Below are 19,056 nucleotides of genomic sequence, written 5' to 3'. Positions count from 1 at the left end.
GCTCAAGGCCAGCGCTCTACCACTTGAGCCACAGTGCCACTTCCAACTTTTTTTTTTCTGCTTATATGGTGCTGAGGAATCGAACCCATGGCCTCATGCATGCAAGGCAAGCGCTGGACCACTGAGCCACCTTCCCAGCCCGTGAGGATTGCAGTTTAAAGCCAGTCCTGGCAGTAAAGTCTGAGACTTTTTTTTTTTTTTCTTAATTTCCAATTAACCACTAGAAAACCAGAAGTGGAATTGTGGCTCAAAGTGGTAGAGTGTTGGTCTTGAGCAAAAAGATCTCAGAGATGGTGTCTAGTCCCTGACTTCAAAACCCACAATGAACCAAAAAAAAAAAAAAAGACAGGAATTTGTTTCTTCTACTTGGAGATTGGTCAGTTCAGAACAGGAATTCATATCCTTATGAGGAGATGCTCAGAGGCTGTCTCATCAGCCAGATTATTCTTCAGGGTGCAGCTTTCAGCAGGGTATGACTGCTTCACACTCCAGAAAGGAAAAGAATTAAAGTTTGAAGCCAGAATGAATGGCCACAATGCCTGAAGTTAGACTTTCATAAGTCACCTTCTGAAAACCTGCATCTTCAATCATCTCTTTAAACTCTTCCTAAAACACAAGGAAAGACAGAGCAAGGATTGCTTGGATTTCAGCTTTAGGACTTTGTTACACACTATAGATGTTTTTGGTACCTGCGATGGAAACTTCCGGATGCTTTCCACAAGGTACTGATAGGACTTCCAGTCTCCTGCAATCACTTCTCCGAGGACAGGAATGACCTGGAAGCTGTAGAGATCATAAAGCCTACATAAACAAACAAAAAAAGGCAAAAGATTAAGATTAGAACATGTCCTGGCACTTCAAACAAAAAGGGAAAAAAATAAGCTGGGCACTGGTGGCTCACGCCTCAAATCCTAGTTACTCAGGAGGCTGAGATCTGAGGATTGGGGTTCAAAACCTGCCCAGGCAGGAAAGTTTGTGAGACTATCTCTAGTAAACCACCAGAAAACCAGAAGTGGCGCTGTGGCTCAAGCGGTAGAGGGCTAGCCTTGATCTGAAGAGCTGAGGAACAGTATCCAGGCCCAGAGTTCAAGACCCATGGCCAAAAAAAAAAAAAGGAATATAAAGATAAAGCTGTGTTATTGGTGCTGACCTGGATACCAGGGGATTGTTCACTTGGCTAAACTCCAGACAGAGAAACCGCCCTCCTGGCTTCAAGACTCGATGGGCTTCCTGGAGTGCCTGTGAGAGACAAGGACAACGGGATGCAGTCCTCAGCAGACCTCACCCAGTGCTACAAGGCAAGACAGATTGAATTTCTGTGTGCATTCTAACTGTTATTTCCCACAGCCCTCTTGTGTATTCTAGTTGGGAAGCTGAAACCGCAGAAATAACCCTACATATTATATTGTAGTCTGCTGCTTATGACTTGATAAGTCAAATGCATACAGACTGATGCAACTTTGTGATAGGCAAGTTTAGAATTGTGAATTAAGATCACAGTGAAGCCAGGCACTGGTGATTCATGCCTATAATCCTAGGTACTCAGGAAGCTGAGATCTGAGGATCACGATTCAAAGCCAGCCAGGGTATCTCCAACCCCATGAGACTCTTATCTCCAATTAAGCACATAAAAACTGGAAGTGGTACTATGGTTCAAGTGGTAGAGTACTAGCTTTGAGCACAAAGAGGCTCAGAGACAATTCTCAGGCCCTGAGTTCAAGCCTTGCAACCGATAAAAAAAAAAAAAAGCAAAACAGTGGACCTCCTCTCTATATAACATGCTTTTTGTGATACTGAGGTTTGAACTCAGGGCCTCATGTTTATCAGGCCCTGACAAGCTGAGTTGTGCTTCTATTCCTGTGATTTCAGTTCATTCATTTCTGACTAGGAAAACTAATAATTTAAAGAAAGAAGTTCCAACTCAAAGCAGCCACTCTACTGAAGTGCTGAACCCAGAACATCACATGAGCTGAATATGTAGCCATTCCTACCCGATCTATGTGTGTGACATTCCGGATCCCAAAGGCAATGGTGTAAATGTCAAATTTGTCATCATCAAAGGGCAACTCTTCAGCATCTCCTAGGATCCATGCAAGTCCTGGAAGACAAAATGATTTCTGCATCTGAATGTGGAAAGCTGTCTCCCTTGCACCCTGTGATTTATCACATGTGAGGAATTTACATTTTGTATTGCATTTGGATGTGTGTTTGTATTGAGTCAGAAGGGTGAGTAACCCAGTGTGAGTAGCTACACTCGGAGTGTGGCTAGAGCCTAAATAGCAGCACTCTTCTGGGACTGGATCCTCAAACCTGTGGAATATGAAGCAAAGTCTGGATAGCACCAAGTAAATTGTCAGGTATCTACTTGGAGTGGAAGAACTGCAAACCTGCCTTCACCATTGAATTCCTGGCTACTTTCCTCCAATGCTAAGATCTTAGAAGCTGAAATCTTTGCTGCCATGGAGCTACATATCCTCAAGTAGCACCAGGTTAAGCTTCCTGGGTTTAAATACCACCTTCATCCCTTATTAGCTGTGTATCTTTTTTTTTTTGTGAGGGGGTGATTGGCAAGGAATGGAACCAAAATCTATCTCAGGCATACGACATAATCACTCTGCTATTTGAGTCTTGCCACCCAACTAAATCAATCTCTCTCCTTCTCTTGTTTTCTGTATCTCTCAGTCCTGTTAAAGAGTATAGAGGAAGGGGGTGGCTGGGAAGGTGGCTTAGTGGCAGAGTGCTTGCTTAGCATGAATGAAGCCCTGGGTTCAATTCTTCAGTACCACATACACAGAAAAAGCCAGAAATGAGCTGTGGCTCAAGCGGTAGAGTGCTAGCTTTGAGCAAAAGAAACTCAGGAACAGTGTCCAGGCCCTGTGTTCAAGCCCCAGGAATGGCAGAAAAAAAAAAACTATATACAGAACTAGTATATAGATTGTAGAGTGCCTGTCTAACAAGTAAGTTTGAGTTCAAACTCCAGTACTTAAATAAGTAAATAAATAAGAGTGTCAATGGCTCACACCTGTAATCTTTTTCTTTTTTTTTTTGCCAGTTCAGAATGGAATGCTACTGATCATCTTGGTATCTTTCTGCTCCATTCTTTATGGCAGAGCATGTTGGTCAGTAGGAGTAAGAAAGCATGGTGCCTTTGTTTAAAAATGCTAGTGGCTGTCTGCCTTCTGCTTAGTGTTGATGGTTAACAAAGGAGCCCTTCATCTTGGGACCAAGTGGGCTGCAAATGTCTAGGCAGCTGCTCCTGGGGGCAGGAAGAGGAGGAAGGATTGGACTAAAACAACCACAACTACTGTGGTGATGTTGAGGGTGGGGTGGGGGAAGGTTGATGTGGACCCTGGGGACTCTCTTTGTGGTAATCCTCTGCTCTCTCTATAGCTTCCTGCAGTACCTGGCCTGCTGAAAGAGGGGGCAGAGCAGCAGCCCTGAAAAGCTGGGTCAACAGGGCACAGCATCCAGGATCATTAATAAACTTGAAAAAATAGGGGGCAGCCAAAGGTAATATTTCCATTTCCATGCTAGAGCAGAAATCATCCATTTTGAGCATGCAGTGGGCTCCCAGAAGTAGGCAGGCAGTTCCTCACTCTCCTGCTGCTGGTACCTGACAAAATAGGGAAATCTGAGTAGAGAACAGGTACTATGGCTGGGAGCTGGTGGCTCATGCCTGTAATCTTAGCTACTCAGGAGGCTGAGATCTGAGGATCACGGATCTGGGTTCCAGCCCAGGCAGGAAAATCCAGGAGATTAACCACCAGAAAACCAGAAATGGTGCTGTGGCTCAAAGTGGTAGAGTGGTAGCCTTATACAAAAAAGCTCAGGGACAGTGCTCAGGCCTGGTGTTCAAGCCCCACAATAGACAAAAAACAAAAACAAAAACACATGCACTGTGTCAGTTGGGTTCTCTGACATACTGATGAGGAGGAAATGTAAAAGTTTTGTTTTGGATTTTGTGATTTTGTGCAAGGGCAATAGTTGATTAGGAGAAAGCCTGGCTGTTAGGAGTCCTGCTTATGTTGAGTGTCATGATTCATGCCCGCAATCCCAGCATTCCAGAGGATAAGGGAGGGGGATGGCAGGCTCAAGGCCAACATGGACTACATAGTCACACAGGACTCTTAACCAAAACAAAACAAAGTGAAAAAAAAAAAAAAAATGGTGCTCAGTGCTGTATATGGGAGCTGCCAAGAATGAGCTTGGCTTCGCAAGAAATCTGGAGCAGAGGCCAAAGAGCTAACAGAGGCTATTAGCTAAGTACATTGCTGTAGCTGAAGTTCTGTTCTTACAAGAGATGTGAGCAGCACAGTTGTGTTCTAAATAAATTAAACCTGCCTTGTACTGGTAGGGGAATAGGTCATCCTAGAGCTGTTGGAAACTAAAACTTCTTTTCTTTTTGACCGAGTCTTAACTGACCTTGGACTCAAAATCCCTCCTGCCTCTGCCTCCCAAGTACTGAGATTACACCCAGCAAATTCCTTTTTTTTTTTTTTCGGTCGTGGGGCTTGAACTCTGGGCCTGGGCGCTGTCCCTCAGCTCTTCAGCTCAAGGCGAGCGCTCTACCACTTGAGCTACAGCGCCACTTCCGGTTTTCTGGTGGTTTATTGGAGATAGGAGTCTCATGGTCTCTCCTGCCCGGGCTGGCTTTGAACCATGATCCTCAGATCTCAGCCTCCTGAGTAGCTAGGATTATAGGCATGAGCCACCAGCTCCCGGCTTCACCCAGCAAATTTCTATTTCAAGGTATAAGATTTGAGATCCAAACGCTGCCTCTAGCTTAGGATCTGCTACCAAATAGTGGTGTGACTTAAGTAAGATCCTGTTTGGGCTTTGGTTATCTCCTCTGTCACATGGGGCTGTTCATCCAGTCCAACACAGGTTGGTGAGCCCTAAAAAACAATGCCAGTATCATTTGTGCTCAGTCACCCAAATGATCTTCAACTCTCTCCTAACTAAGTTTCTGAAATTTGGAGCATAAGGATTTCAACATTTGATGTGACCTCCTCCAGCTTATTTTATAAACATACAAGTATTTCCCTGGTGTCTGCTTTCCTAGGACTCACCAGTTTTGTAGCCCTGGTCTAAGGCTTTCCTCTTTCCAACCTTCAGCATCTCTCTGTTGATGTCACAAACCATGACGTGGGAACCACCCAAAGAATCCTCTTCATTTTGGTACTTTTTGGCAATTTCTTCCCAGGATAAATTTTGCTGGGCCCTTAATTGCCTCTTCTGCTTTCTCTGATGTTGTGTCTGAACATAATTAAGGAACCGGAATGCAATGTCACCTGTGGGAAGCCAAACAGGAAGAAAGATACAAACCAAAAGCAAAAATCCAGGCTGGGAATGTGGCTTACTAGGGTGCCTGCCTAGCATTCCCTGGGTTCAATTTTCAGTACCACATAAACAAAATAAAATAATATTTATTACTGTTGTTGTTATTATTATTATTGCCGGTTGTGGAGCCTGAACTCTGGGCCTGGGTGCTGTCCCTCAGCTTAAGGCTAGTGATCTACCACATGAGCCACAGCACCACGTCCAGTTTTCTAGTGGTTTATTGGAAATTAAGAGTCACAGAATTTCTTGCCTGGGCTGGCTTTGAACTGTGATCCTTCAGATCTCAGCCTCCTGAGTAGCTAGGATTACAGACAGGAGCCACTGGTGCCCAGCCACCTCAGCCTTCCTTTTGCTGAGATGATAGGTATAACCACCACACCTGGCTTAAAACAGTTTTTTGGTTGGTCCTGGGGCTTGAACTCATGGCCTGCACACTATCCCTAAGCTTCTTTTATTCAAGGCTAGCACTCTACCTAAAGCCACAGTGCCACTTTTGGCTTTTTCTGCTTATGTGATACTGAGGAGTGGAATCTAGGGCTTCAGGCATACTAGGCAAGCACTCTACACTAAGCCACATTCCCAGCCCATGTCCCTGAGCTTTTGTGCTCCAGGTTAGTACACTACTGCTTTGAGCCACAGCTCTACTTCCTAAAAGTTGTTTGTTTGTTTGTTTTATGAAAGTACGTAAGTGCTGGGTGCCAGTGGCTAACATCTGTAATCTTAGCTACTCAGCTACTGAGATCTAGAGGATTACAGTGTGCAAGGGCACAAAAATCCTTGAGGATTCATCTCCAAAAATAAGCAACAAAAACAGGACTGGAAGGTGCAAGTCAACTGAAAGGGCTAGGCTCTGAGTCCAAACTTCATTTATTTATTTATATTTATTTATTTATTTTGGGGGGTCCAGTCATGGGGCCTGAACTCTGGGCCTGGGTGCTGTTCCTTAGCTCTTCAGCTCAAGGTTAGCACTCTACCACTTGAGCCACAGCGCCACTTCCGGCTTTTTTCTTTTTGCTTATGTGGTGCTGAGGAATCGAACCCAGGGCCTCAGGCTTGTAAAGCAAGCGCTCTACCACTGAGCCACCTTCCCAGCCCCTGAGTCCAAACTTCAGTACCACAAAATTGTTATATAACACGTATATTATACACAGCCCTAAGCTACCATTTCTAGTGGTGGAAATGGTACTATGATTCACCCCAGTACCAACAGAAAAAGGCATAGGGGATGAAGCTCCAGTGGGAGAGTGCTTGCCTAGCAAAAGTGAAAAACATAAAGAGGTCATTTAAATGACAAAAGATCACTGGAGTAAAAAGTTGGTTCTGGGTTTTTGTTTGTTGTTGTCGTTGATTTTTTTGTTAGTATTGGGGTTTGAACTCAGTGTATATGCTTCCTACATAAGCACTCTATCCACTGTATTACAAAGACCAGTAAATATATTTTTTTTTGTCCGTTGTGGGGCTTGAACTCTGGGCCTGGGCGCTGTCCCTCAGCTCTTCAGCTCAAGGCTAGCACTCTACCACTTGAGCTACAGTGCCACTTCCGGTTTTCTGGTGGTTTATTGGAGATAGGAGTCTCATGGTCTCTCCTGCCCGGGCTGGCTTTGAACCAAGATCCTCAGATCTCAGCCTCCTGAGTAGCTAGGATTATAGGCGTGATCCACCAGCACCCGGCTGGTCTTTGTAAATATTAGAGAAGTAAAAAGCATAAAATTGATTTGTTGTTATTGTTTTATTTTATTTTTGTGTCCCAAGGCCCTTGGAATACTAGGCTCTGCCTCTTGAGCCACACCCCAAATCCACAAAGTTACTTACTTTATTGTGCCAGAGCCAGGACTTGACCTCAAGGCCTTGGCTTTTTCCACTCAAGGCTGTCCCTCTACCACAAGACATACCTCCACTCTGGCTGTTTGGTAGTCAATTGTAGTGAAAATTCTCATGGACTTTTCTGCCCAAGCTGGCATCAATCCTGGGTCTCAGACTCTTGAGTAGCTAGGAATACAGGAATCACCAAAGGCACCCCCCCTGCCACAAGTCCTGAGGCTTGACCTTAGGATGTGGGAGCTGACTCTAAGCTTTTTTGCTCAAGGCCAATCCCTTGAGCTAACTTGAGCTACAGCTCCATTTCCAGCTTTTTTTGGGGGAAAGGGGATGGTTTATTGCAGATAAGAGTCTCCTGGAGGGCTGGGAAGGTGGCTCAGCGGTAGAGTGCTTGCTTTGTATACATGAGGCCCTGGGTTTGATTCCTCAGTACCACATAAGCAGAAAAAGCTGGAAGTGGCGCTGTGGCTCAAGTAGTAGAGCTGAGCCTTGAGCTGAAGAGCTGAGAGACAGTGCCCAGGCTCAGAGTTCAAGCCCTACAACTGACCAAAAAAAAAAAAAAAAAAGTCTCCTGGACTTTATTGCTTGGGCTGCCTTCAAACCATGATCCTTAGCTCTCTGCCTTAACTCTCAGCCTCCTGGGTAGCTAGGATTACGTATATGAACCACTGGTGCCCAGCACAAAGCTGCTTTTGATTGATATTTTCTATACCTTTTTCTGAAGTATACTGATTTTCAAATGATCTACTAATGGTATATGAACTATCACATTCCAATAAGAGTAATTTCTGTAGAAGATGCTCAATGATACCCAAGGACCCAAAACTTGACATTACCTGTGCCTCCAGCCACATCGAGCAGTTGGGTCCCAGGTAGTGGGCGCATCCTCCAGAGCAACAAATCCTTCCAAATGCGATGGATACCAATACTCATCATATCATTCATCACATCATACTTCTTGGCAACACTTTCAAACACCTGATAGACTGACAGAGGATAAATATGATAAATACACAATTGTTACTGGTAGGATTTACATGGAAAAATCCTAAAGAGAAAAGAGAAATCTTTTCCATTATTGGTTTTTGTCCTAGACCAGACTCACACTCAGTATCTGATGCTTTTGTTCATTGGCTTGTACTCTATCTGTTAGGTTTTTAAAAAGAGGTAGCCGAGTAAGAACAGCACCACACACGTGGTATTCAGGTAAGGGGTAGGTTTATTCATCGTTCTGGCTGGCACCAGGCCATGTTGGCCCTCCACGCAGCTGGGAAAGGCCTGGGAAAGAGAGAGAGCTGGTAAAGAGAGAGCTGGGAAAGAGAAGACAGCTAGAAAAAGAGCTAGAAAAGAGAGCGTTTGGGAAAGGTGGGAAAGAGGAGAGAGCTAGGAAAGAGAAGGGAGCTGGGAAAGAGAAGAGAAGGAAAGAGCTGAGAAAGAGCTAGAAAAGAGCAGAGAGAGGGCGTCTGGGACTGGGCTAGGCCTTATCTAGGGTATGGGTGGAGAAAGGTGTGGCCACATCAAATTCAGATGTGACCTCAGCGGATGCAGATGTGACCTCTTCCAGGTGTCCCAGTTGCCTAGGTAATGCAGGTACTGGGTAGAGAGCCTCTAGTCCCTCTTTATCTTTTTTTGTCAGTTGTGGGGCTTGAGCTCAGGGCCTGGGCACTGTCCCTGAGTCTCTTTGTGCTCAAGGCTAGTAGTCTACCGTTTGAACCACAGTGCCACTTCCAGTCTTTGAGTGGTTAACTGGAAATTAAGAGTCTCATGGGGACTTTTTCTGCCTAGGTTGGCTTTGAACTGCAATCCTCAGATCTCAGTTTCCTGAGTAGTTGGAATTACAGGCATGAGTCACTGAAGCCCAGCCCTCATTATCTTTTAATAGTCTTAAAAGTACTTCAAGTAATATTTGTGATTTTTTTTGTCAGTACTGGGGCTTGAACTCAAGGCCTGGGCTCTAGTTCTCAAATGTGATTTAGATCTCAGCTTCTGAGTAGCTAAGATTACAGGTGTGAGCCACCAACATCTAGCTTTTTCACACATTTTGAGACAGGGTCTTACTATGCAGTCCAGGCTGGCCTTGACCTCATGATCCTCCTGTCTCAACCTCCTGAATGCTGGGATTATCATACCTGGCTGACAGAATGGCTTTTTGGTTTTTGCTTTTGGTCATTCTTACTCTAGAGATGAGTGGTTTAAAATCAACGGAAAATGTACTGTTTTCTTAATAAACTTTTCTGTCGCTTTCACCACCTTTCTCGACTTGCCTGAGTTCTGTCACTGAACATCAAGGTCCAAAGTAGATAGATGTGCTGACTCTATGTAACATTTTTTGGTACCATGACTCAGAGATTCAGATCTTTTTTTATGGGCAACTTGGATCCAATCCATGTGTTTCTGTAGGAGGTAAGAACTGTTCTTCCTGCTGTGTCAGGAAGCTTTATTCTGCAACCTCTTTTCTACTATTTGGACTCTCGCTGTTTTCTTTTTGTCAGTCATGGGGCTTGAACTCAGGGCCTGGGCACTGTCCCTGAGCTCTTTCACCCAAGGCTAGCGTTCTACCACTTTGAGCCACAGTGCCACTTCCATCTGGCTGCTTTCTTTACTTTTCCTACCCTCCTCCATTCAAAACAATTTTTTGGGGGGGTGGCAGTCAAGGGGCTTGAACTCAGGGTGTGGGTGCTTTTCCTGAGATTCTTTTTCTCTACCACTTAAGCCACTGCATCACTTCTAGCTTTTTCTAAGTAGTTTATTAGAGATAACAGTCTCATGGACTTTCCTGCCCAGGATGGCTTTGAAACATGATCTTCAGATCTTAGCCTCCTGAGTAACTAGAATTACAGGCATGAGCCACAGCACCTGGCCCCCAAACACATTTTTTGTTTGCTTTTTACCGGTCTTGGGGGCTTGAACTCAGGGCATGGGCACTGTCCTTGAGCCTCTCTGTGCTCAAGGCTAGTGCTCTACCACTTGAGCCATAGCACCACTACCAGCTTTTTCTGTTTATGTGGTGCTGAGGAATCGAACCCAGGGATTTATGCATGCTAGGAAAGCACTCTACTGCTAAGCCACATTCCCACCCCCCCAAAACAAATTTTTTTTTTTGTCAGTAGTGGGGCTTGAACTCTGGGCCTGGGCGCTGTCCCTCAGCTCTTCAGCTCAAGGCGAGCGCTCTACCACTTGAGCTACAGCGCCACTACCCAAAACAAATTTTTGTCATTGTATTTAATATGAATAAATTTAGGACCTTGAACATCCTAAGCCTATATTCTGCTTAGGCTTGGTAAGTTTTAAAGGTCATGGATTAAGATCATTTTGCATGATTTTAACTTGTGTGTTATTTTTACCGTTCTGTCTCACTTTGTAAAGCTAAGTCTTGCCTGTACTTCCATCTTGGTTCCCAAGTTAGATTGAATATTTAACTTATCTCCTCTCCTTGTTACTGTGTAAAATGTTGAGTATACATCGTAAAGAACAATACAGTTATTATTCCTATTATTATGGCTGGCAGTATGTATTGGAGTTTGAACTCCAGCTTTTCCACTTGCTAGGCAGGAGCTAGCGCTTGAGCCCTGCCCCAGTCCTTTCATCACAGTTATTGAATACTGGTAAAAGCACATGCTTTGGGAACAACTCAAATGGATTTAAATCCCAGTTCTGCCACTTAACAGAATTTTGGGTAAGCCACTCCTATCATTGTTTCATGGCTACTTCATCCATAAAATCAGGCTAATCATTTCTACCTTTACAGAACTGTGATTGGTTGCTTTTTAAATCAGAATTGACTTAAAGTGCTTTGTATTTAAAAAAAAAAAATTTAAGCCGAGCGTCAGTGTTTTGTGCCTGTAATCCTAGCTACTCAGGAGGCTGAGATCTGAGGACTGCAATTGGAAGCCAGCATGGACAAGAAAGCTCATGAGACTCTTATTTCCAATTAGCCACCAAAAGGCTGGAAGTGGAGCTGTGGCTCAAGTAGTAGTGAGCTAGCCTTGAGCACAAGAGCTCAGGGACGGCGCCTCCGCCCTGAGTTCAAGACCCAGGACTGGCACACACACACAAAATTTAAACTTGGAAGTCCTTGGAAGTCAGGACAGACACCGGACGTGGAGCTCACAGGTGGGCACACCGGTCCAGGACGGACAGGTCCCTCGGCCCGCCCTCTCACCCCGGTCACCTTTGCCCCCTTTCTCCTCCTCCGACACCGTCTCAAACCCGAAGTGCGTTTCCGTTGCTTGCTTCTCTTGGGACAAGAGCCGCGCACCCAGCAGGCCCCGGGGCCAAAAGCCCGGAAGAGCCGGGAACCCACAACCCCGAGCCGTCCGCGACCACCCACAGCCGCCGGAGAGCCGCAGAACGCAGCTCACGGACGCTGCCATCTTGGCAGTCCCACGGCCCGACGGGAGAGGGGTCGATGACGTCACCGTGAGACGACGCCTGCTGATTGGAGGAGCCACGGCCAGTCCCCGCCTCCTGGTAGTGAGGAGCTGTGTGGGCCAGGCGAGCGGCACCTACCTGTAATTCCAACTACTCAGGAGCCTGAGGTATGGACTTTGGGGTTCGAAGCCAACCCAAGCAGGAAAGTCCTTGAGCCTCTTTTTCTCCAAGCACGAGAGCCGGCAGTGGTGCTGTGGCTCAAAGTCGTAAGAGCGTTAGCCTTGAGTGAAAGACCTCAGTCAGGGACAGCACCTAGGCCCAGAGTTAAAGCCCCACGACAAACAACAATAACTGGGGCTAGGAATGTGGCTTAGTGGTCGAGTGCTTACCTAGCATGCCTGAAGCCTTGGGTTCCATTCCTCAGTACCATATAAACAGAAAAAGCTGGTAGTGGACCTATAGCTCAAGTGGTAGAGTATTAGCCTTGAACAAAAGAAGCTCAGACCCTGAGTTCAAGCTCCATGATCAACAACAAAAACAAAAAGCTGGAGCTTTGGGTCAGATGGTAAGGAGCTAACTGTGAACAAAAAAAATCTCAGGAACAGCATCCTGGCTCTGAGTTTAATTCCCAGTATCCTCTCACATTCTTCCCTCCCCCTCCCCCAATTTTTAAAATTTAAATTAAAGGTGGAAGTAAGTCTCCTTTAAGAATGAGAAGACCTTGGGGATTGAGCTTCTGATCACCTTTCACAGGCCATCCCTTAATATTGCTAACCAATAGTAACTGACATCAGGAGTACCTTAGGGGGAAACTGAGGCATGCTGTTGTTAAAAGGTGACAATCAGGGCTGGGAAAGTGGCTCAGTGGTAGAGCGCTTGCCTTGCATGCCTGAGGCCCTGGGTTCGATTCCTCAGCACCACATAAGCAAAAAGAAAAAAGCCAAGTGGCGCTGTGGCTCAAGTGGTAGAGCTCTAGCCTTGAGCTGAAGAGCTGAGGGACAGCACCCAGGCCCAGAGTTCAGGCCCCACGACCGGAAAAAAAAAAGGTGACAATCACAAGGTCAATTCTTGCAGACTTTGGTGTAGAATCATCTGGTTTGATTTCAATTAATATTAATTGTGTTTGGCTTTATATATTTTTTGAGATTCTATCTTGATATATAGTTTAGAATGGCTTTGAATTCATACTGGAACTCATGGTTCTTCTGGTTCAGACCCCCAGTAGTTTGATCTTTACAATGTAACATCTTGGACCCCATTACCAAAGATTTGAATCAGTAAATGTATTATGTATCTCTTCCACACCAGAGGCTACTACTGACTTCCTCCCTCCCTTCAATCCTTCCTCCCTTCTTTTCTCCTTCCCTTCCTTCCCTTTTCTTGTTCCCACATATGAAGTAAAATGTGATAATTTCTTTGTGTCTTATTTTTAATATGATGATCTCCAGTTCCACCCTTTTTCCTCCAAATGACATTACTTCATTTCCTGTTTCTTTCTTCTTCCTCCTCCTCCCCTTCCCCCTACCTCCTCCTCTTCCTCCTCCTTTTTCATAAGACCTGGATATGTAGCCCACAGAAGCCTAAAACTCAAGATGTGTTGCCTCAAGCTCCCAAGTGCTGGGGTTACAGGTCTTTTCTACCACATCCAACTTTCTCTCTCTCTCTCTCTCTCTCTCTAGGTCTTAGGGCTTCAACTCTGGGCCTGGGCACTGTCCCTGAGCTGAAGGCTAGCTCAAGCCTAGCACTCCTCCACTTGAGCCACAGTGCCATTTCTGGTTTTTCTGGTGGTTAATTAGAGATAAGAATCTTACAGACTGGACTGGGAAGGTGGCTTGGTGGTGGAGTACTTGCCTTGCATGCATGAGGCTCTGGGTTTGATTCCTCAGCACCACATAAGCAGAAAAAGCTGGAAGTGGCACTGTGGCTCAAGTGGTAGAGTGTACACATTGAGCTGAAGAGCTGAGGGACAGTGCCCAGGCCCAGAACCTCATAGACTTTCCTGCCTGGGCTGGCTTTGAACCATGAGCTTAGGCTAAGATCCTCAGATCTCATCCTCCTGAGTAGCTAGGATTACAGACATGGACCACCAGGACCTGGTTCTCTCTCCTCTTTCTCTCTCTCTCTCTCTCTCTCTCTCTCTCTCCCTCTCTTTCTCTCCTTCTCTCTCTTTTAATGGTTAAATAATATCCCATTGCACTATCATAATACTAAAGACCCATACATTTCCTTTAAGATATGGAGGCTACTTAGTCTTTCAATACTCAAAGGCCATTTAGGGTATCTTTCTATCTATCTAGATCATTTTATATTTTCTCTATTCTTTTTTTTATTTTTTGGTCCAGTCGTCGGGCCTGAACTCTGGGCCTGGGCGCTGTCCCTCAGCTCTTCAGCTCAAAGCTAGCACTCTACCATTTGAGCCACAGCGCCACTTCCGGCTTTTTTCTTTTTGCTTATGTGGTGCTGAGGAATCGAACCCAGGGCCTCAGGCATGCAAGGCAAGCACTCTACCACTGAGCCACCTTTCCAGCCCCTTTCTCTATTCTTTTATCTGTCCATACATACATGCATGTGCAGGTAACTGTTTGATGTTTCTTTCATTTCCTTCAGGTATCTACCCAGAAGTAGTATAATTGGATTATATATGTCAGTTTTCTAGAACATTTTCCCCCCAGTATTGATGATTATAATTTTAGGCTCTTGTGCTTAGAGACCATCCTTGAGAAACATATGCTAGACTACTTTGAAAAATAAACAACAACGAAAGATTTCTTTTGGCCTGACTATTTTATGGACCTTTAGGAAGTCATAAATGCAAACTAAAATTCAGGTATCTATTTAGCAAGCCAGAATCAAACATCAGATATTCTTTGTCTTCTGCTCATGCAAAGCTACATTTGTAGCTCACTGGCATGTCATGGGTGTTTTACTTCAGTCCCAGATTTCAGTGTTTTTTAGTGGAAAGGATAATAATGAGACCATCTTATGCAAAAAGAGAGAATGGAAGTTATATTGTTTTGCTTTCCTTTCCTTTCTCTGTTTCTGCTTGAATTCCCTTTTTAAAATTATATTTTCTGTAAATATTTCACAAGGAGAAAGAGCCAAGGATCTTAAGAAACTATTTTGAACTGAAAAGTCTTTTTCTGGTTTTATATAGCCTGACAGATGGACATCTTCTACACTGGGATTTCTCTTTTACTCTCTTTTATTTTTATGAATGACACGGAGAAATGATTCATCCATAAGTTCAGAATTGTTATACCTATTTTACACTAAGATCCTTTGAGAAGGTATCTTAGTAATATGTCAGTACATCTAGTAATATATAAGAATAGACCAGGGCTGGGAATGTGAGTTAGTAGTAGAGTGCTTGTCTGGCATGCATTAAGCCCTGGGTTTAATTCCTCACTACCACATAAAGAGAAAAAGCCAGAAGTGGTGCTGTGGCTCAAGTGGTAGAGTGTTAGCTTTGAACAAAAGAAGCTCAGGGGCAGTGCCTATGATCTGAGTTCAAGCCCCATTACTTGCAAAAAAAAAAATGAATGGATCATAGATAGTGGTTCAAAGCCAACCTGATAAGAACAATTATTATTTGAACTCTTTATTTCCAACTAATCAGTATAAAAAGTTGTAAGTGGAGGTGTGATTAAAGTGGTAGGGTGACAACTTTAATTGAAAAAATCTGAGCAAGAGCATGAACCTCAGTTTAAGCCTTAGCACAGCACCAAAATAAATACATACATACATTAAATAAATAAAATGGACCTTAAGATTTAGGTTATTGTTGTTTCTTCTGGATATCAAATTAAACAAACTAGCTGAATAGCTATTTTACTAGATTTTTGATATGATTTGTGTGTGTGTGTGTGTGTGTGTGTGTGTGTGTAAAACAAGAGAAGCAATACTGGAACTGGTGAAGGGCATTTGAAGGAAAATTAGAAATACGATATTCTGATAAATGATCTTCATTTATCCCCACTTAAATTGTTACTGCACAGAAAGCAGTTTATGTATACGTATTAATGTCTCCTATGCCATGAACCAAGAAGGGGAGGGCCCCCATTAGAGATCCAGTCATTCTTTTTTTTTTTTTGGCTAGTCCTGAGGCTTGAACTCTGGGTCTGGGAGCTGTCCCAGAACTCTTCAGCTCAAGGTGAGCGCTCTACCAGTTGAGCCACAGCGCCACTTCTGGTTTTCTGGTGGTTAATTGGAGATAAGAGTCCCACAGACTTTCCTGCCCGGGCTGGCTTTGAACCGCGATCCTCAGATCTCAGCCTCCTGAGTAGCTAGGATGACAGGCGTGAGCCACTGTGGTGCGGCTTGTTGTCAAATTCTACTCGTGCTCCGGGGATTATGACTGCTAGTTTAAAGGGAGAGACCCTGGATTTGATCTTCAGCGTAAAAAGCAGGAAAAGGAAAAAAAAAAAAAGGAACAAAAAGCAAAGCAAAGTGATGGTAAATGAACGCATGAGGGAATAAAAGACAGAAAGCTGTTAATACTAGAATAAGAGCCACAGACCAAAAAAAAACCCGATGAATATGTTCCACAAATATTCCAAGGTTCGGCTGCTTTATTATCAGTATGTGTTACTACTGCGTCTTAGCGTGCTTACAAGACCAAACTAAACCAAACCAAACAGCCCAACCCTGCTCTTGCCAGGAACTATAAGTCCCATAATCCTACGCGCCCCACCAGTGGAGAGGACCCGGATAAACAAGAAAACTACGTTTCCCAGAATGCACCAGGTAGCTTCTCCACTCTATAAATAGTCCATCCGGGTTCTTTGAGATGCTGTTTGGCGACTCGTCGCCATTCCCGGAGCAGCTCGGCCTCGGCCCAGAGGCGAGTGTCGGTCGCTGTGTCGGAGACACTCGTCCCCGACATCGAGACAACCACCCCTCTCTCCTGCCCCGCGGCGGGAGAGCGTGTCCGGCCGGCCGGCGGGGCTCGCGCACCTTCCCTCGCCTCCCCTTCCCCCGTAGCCTCCGCCCCGCCAGGCCCGGCCCGGACCTCCGAGCCCCGGCCTCCTCCTCCGTCTCGGTCACCTCCGCCGCCGCCGGGCTCCGCAGCCCCGCCTTTCGCTTCTCTTCCCATTTTGAGAAGCCAAGGAAGGAAACAGGGAAAAATGTCGCCATGAAGGCCGAGAACCGCTGCCGCCGCCGACCCCCGCCGGCCCTGAACGCCATGAGCCTGGGTCCCCGCCGCGCCCGCTCCGCTCCGACCGCCGCCGCCGCCGAGGCCCCCGTTGATGCCGCAGAGCTCCCCCAACGCCGCCGCCACCGCTTCCGACATGGACAAGAACAGCGGCTCCAACAGCTCCTCCGCCTCTTCGGGCAGCAGCAAAGGGCAACAGCCGCCCCGCTCCGCCTCGGCTGGGCCGGCTGGCGAGTCTAAACCCAAGAGCGGTAAGAGCCAGCCCGAGGGCTGTGGGTCACTCGGGGACAAGCCAAGCTTTCTACGATGGTTCCCCACTTCCTCCCCCCTTCCCTGGCGCCTGTTATTTACAGTGAATCAGCACCGGTCGTGCTACTTGGTTTGCTCCGGTCCGTGCATCTTTACTCACAATAGCTGGTGAAATTGGAGCGGTTCTCTCCCTTTACAGATGAGGAAACTGAGGTTCTCCAGGTAGTACGCCTACAGTCAGGCCTTCAGACCCTGCTTTGCCTGGTCTCTTCGGGTCGGTCCCCTCTAAAATACGTCTTGGAGTTCGTATTGGGTGGTGAACAGGACCCAAGTTTAAACTAGAGAGGGTGAGGCCCCAAGGGCTCTTCAGACTAACTTTTTTTCATTTACTCTGGCCTCAGATCTGTGCCTCTTTGAGTGACTTCGTTCTGTTTGTTGTAGTAGATAAGGATTCAGTCTTTTGGGTGCAAACCTTGAGTGGCTGAATTTCTTTAATCTTTACAGGTGGGAGCTCATAGAATACTAAATGAATTAAGAGCTCACAAGAGTTCTAGGTAGCTATTAGGTACCAAGAAGGAACCTTGTGTATGTGTGTACTACTAGGCTGCAGTAATTGCCCTTTAACTGGCAAGATTTTTGTCAAATCTGTAGTCATGCTTCTCAGTCTTTTGTCCCGGGGATAATTTTAACAGCTGCTATTTACTGAGGGCTTATCCTGGCTTTTATCTGCTATCTGTACCCCAGTCATTAACCTGTTTAGCAAGGTAAGAGTTGTGCCTTTTAAAGTAAGGAACAAGTTGAGAGGGAAGATGTTAGAAATTGGCAGAATCTAGAATTCACCATTCTCTATCTTATATCAAAGCTTGTGTACTAATCTCTGCTCTCTTTTGTATTTTCTTTATATTTACAGTAATTAGAAGATACTGCCTGTGAGCTTGAGGATGTGTGCAGATAGGAAACTATTTGGAGTCCTTAAACCTAGAGGTTTAGTTGTTTAAAACATTTTGAGATCAAACATCTGTAAGGCTAATTTTAAAACAAAGTAACCTTTTTAGGGCTGGGAATGTGGCTTAGTGGTAGAATGCTTGCCTAGCATGCATGAAGCCCTGGGTTTGATTCAGCAGTACCACATAAACAGAAAAAGCTGGAAGAGGGCTGTGGCTCAAGTGGTAGAATGCTAGCTTTGAGTACAGAGAGGCTCGGGGACAGTGTCCAGGCCCTGAGTTCAAGCCCCAGTATTGGCAAAAAAAAAAAAGTAACTTTTTTTTATTATTGTTATCATAAAAGTGATATATAGAGGAGTTACAGTTTCATAACTCAAGTAATGAGTACAATTCTTTTCCTTTGACAATATCATCCCTTCCTCTGTTCTCAGTTTTTTTCTTCCAGTTCCCACCCATGAGTTGTGTAGTGTGTAGTGGGTGTCACTGCTGCATTTATTTTTTTGGTGGCAGTACTAGGGCTTGACCTCAGGGCCTCACTTTTTCACTTTTCCCTTTCCCCCCAAGGCCAGTGATCTGCCATTTTGGGCTATACTTTTAGTTTATTGGTGGTTAATTGGAAGTAAGAGTCTCTCACATTTTCTACCCTGGTTGGCTTTGAGCCTGGATTTTTCAGATCCCTGCTTCCCAATAGAGTAGCTAGGATTTTAAGCATGATCCACAAGTGCCCAGCGTCAATTGAATTATTATTGTTGTTGTTGTTGTCAGTCTTGAGGCTTGACCTCAGGGCCTAGGCACTGTCACTGAGCATTAGCTCAAGACTAGGGCTCTAGCACTTTGAGCCACAGCTCCACTTCAGGTTTTTGAGTGGTTAATTGGAGGTCAGAGTCTCATGGACTTTTTTTGCCCAAGCTGTTTTGAATCATAATTCTTAGGTCTCATCCTCCTGAAAGCTAGGATTACAGGCATGAGCCACCAGCACCTGGTTTTCAACTGAATTTTTTTTTTTGGGTCTGGTCGTGGGGCCTGAACTCTGGGCCTGGGCACTGTCCCTCAGCTCTTCAGCTCAAGGCTAGCGCTCTACCATTAGAGCCACAGCGCCACTTCCAGCTTTTTTCTTTTTGCTTATGTGGTGCTGAGGAATCGAACTCAGGGCCTCATGCATGCAAGGCAAGCGCTCTACCA

At 45.3% G+C, this 19,056-nt stretch overlaps 2 protein-coding genes across 2 annotated transcripts in view; one reads left to right on the top strand and one right to left on the bottom strand.

Annotated features, from left to right (window-relative positions):
- Positions 1-213: 213 nt before the first annotated feature.
- Coq5 (coenzyme Q5 homolog, methyltransferase (S. cerevisiae)) lies at positions 214-11,537 on the bottom strand. Its single transcript, XM_013014330.1, has 7 exons — positions 11,330-11,537; positions 7,995-8,144; positions 5,070-5,291; positions 1,992-2,098; positions 1,151-1,239; positions 690-801; positions 214-606 (listed from the first exon to the last, which is right to left on the bottom strand). Exons 1-7 carry the CDS (start codon positions 11,529-11,531, stop codon positions 505-507), a joined length of 984 nt encoding a protein of 327 aa, XP_012869784.1. The 5' UTR covers positions 11,532-11,537; the 3' UTR covers positions 214-504.
- A 4,795-nt stretch (positions 11,538-16,332) lies between these two features.
- Positions 16,333-19,056, top strand: part of Rnf10 (ring finger protein 10) — a 34,523-nt gene continuing 31,799 nt past the window's right edge. Inside the window, exon 1 of the mRNA XM_013014289.1 lies at positions 16,333-16,932. Coding sequence (XP_012869743.1) covers positions 16,776-16,932 — 157 coding nt within the window. The 5' untranslated portion in view covers positions 16,333-16,775. The remainder of the gene's footprint in view (positions 16,933-19,056) is intronic.

Source organism: Dipodomys ordii, unplaced genomic scaffold (assembly GCF_000151885.1).
Source record: "Dipodomys ordii isolate 6190 unplaced genomic scaffold, Dord_2.0 Scaffold23, whole genome shotgun sequence".
Taxonomy (NCBI): domain Eukaryota; kingdom Metazoa; phylum Chordata; class Mammalia; order Rodentia; family Heteromyidae; genus Dipodomys; species Dipodomys ordii.
The sequence above is the reverse complement of the archived record's forward strand: the minus strand, read 5'-3'. Positions and strand labels throughout refer to the sequence as shown.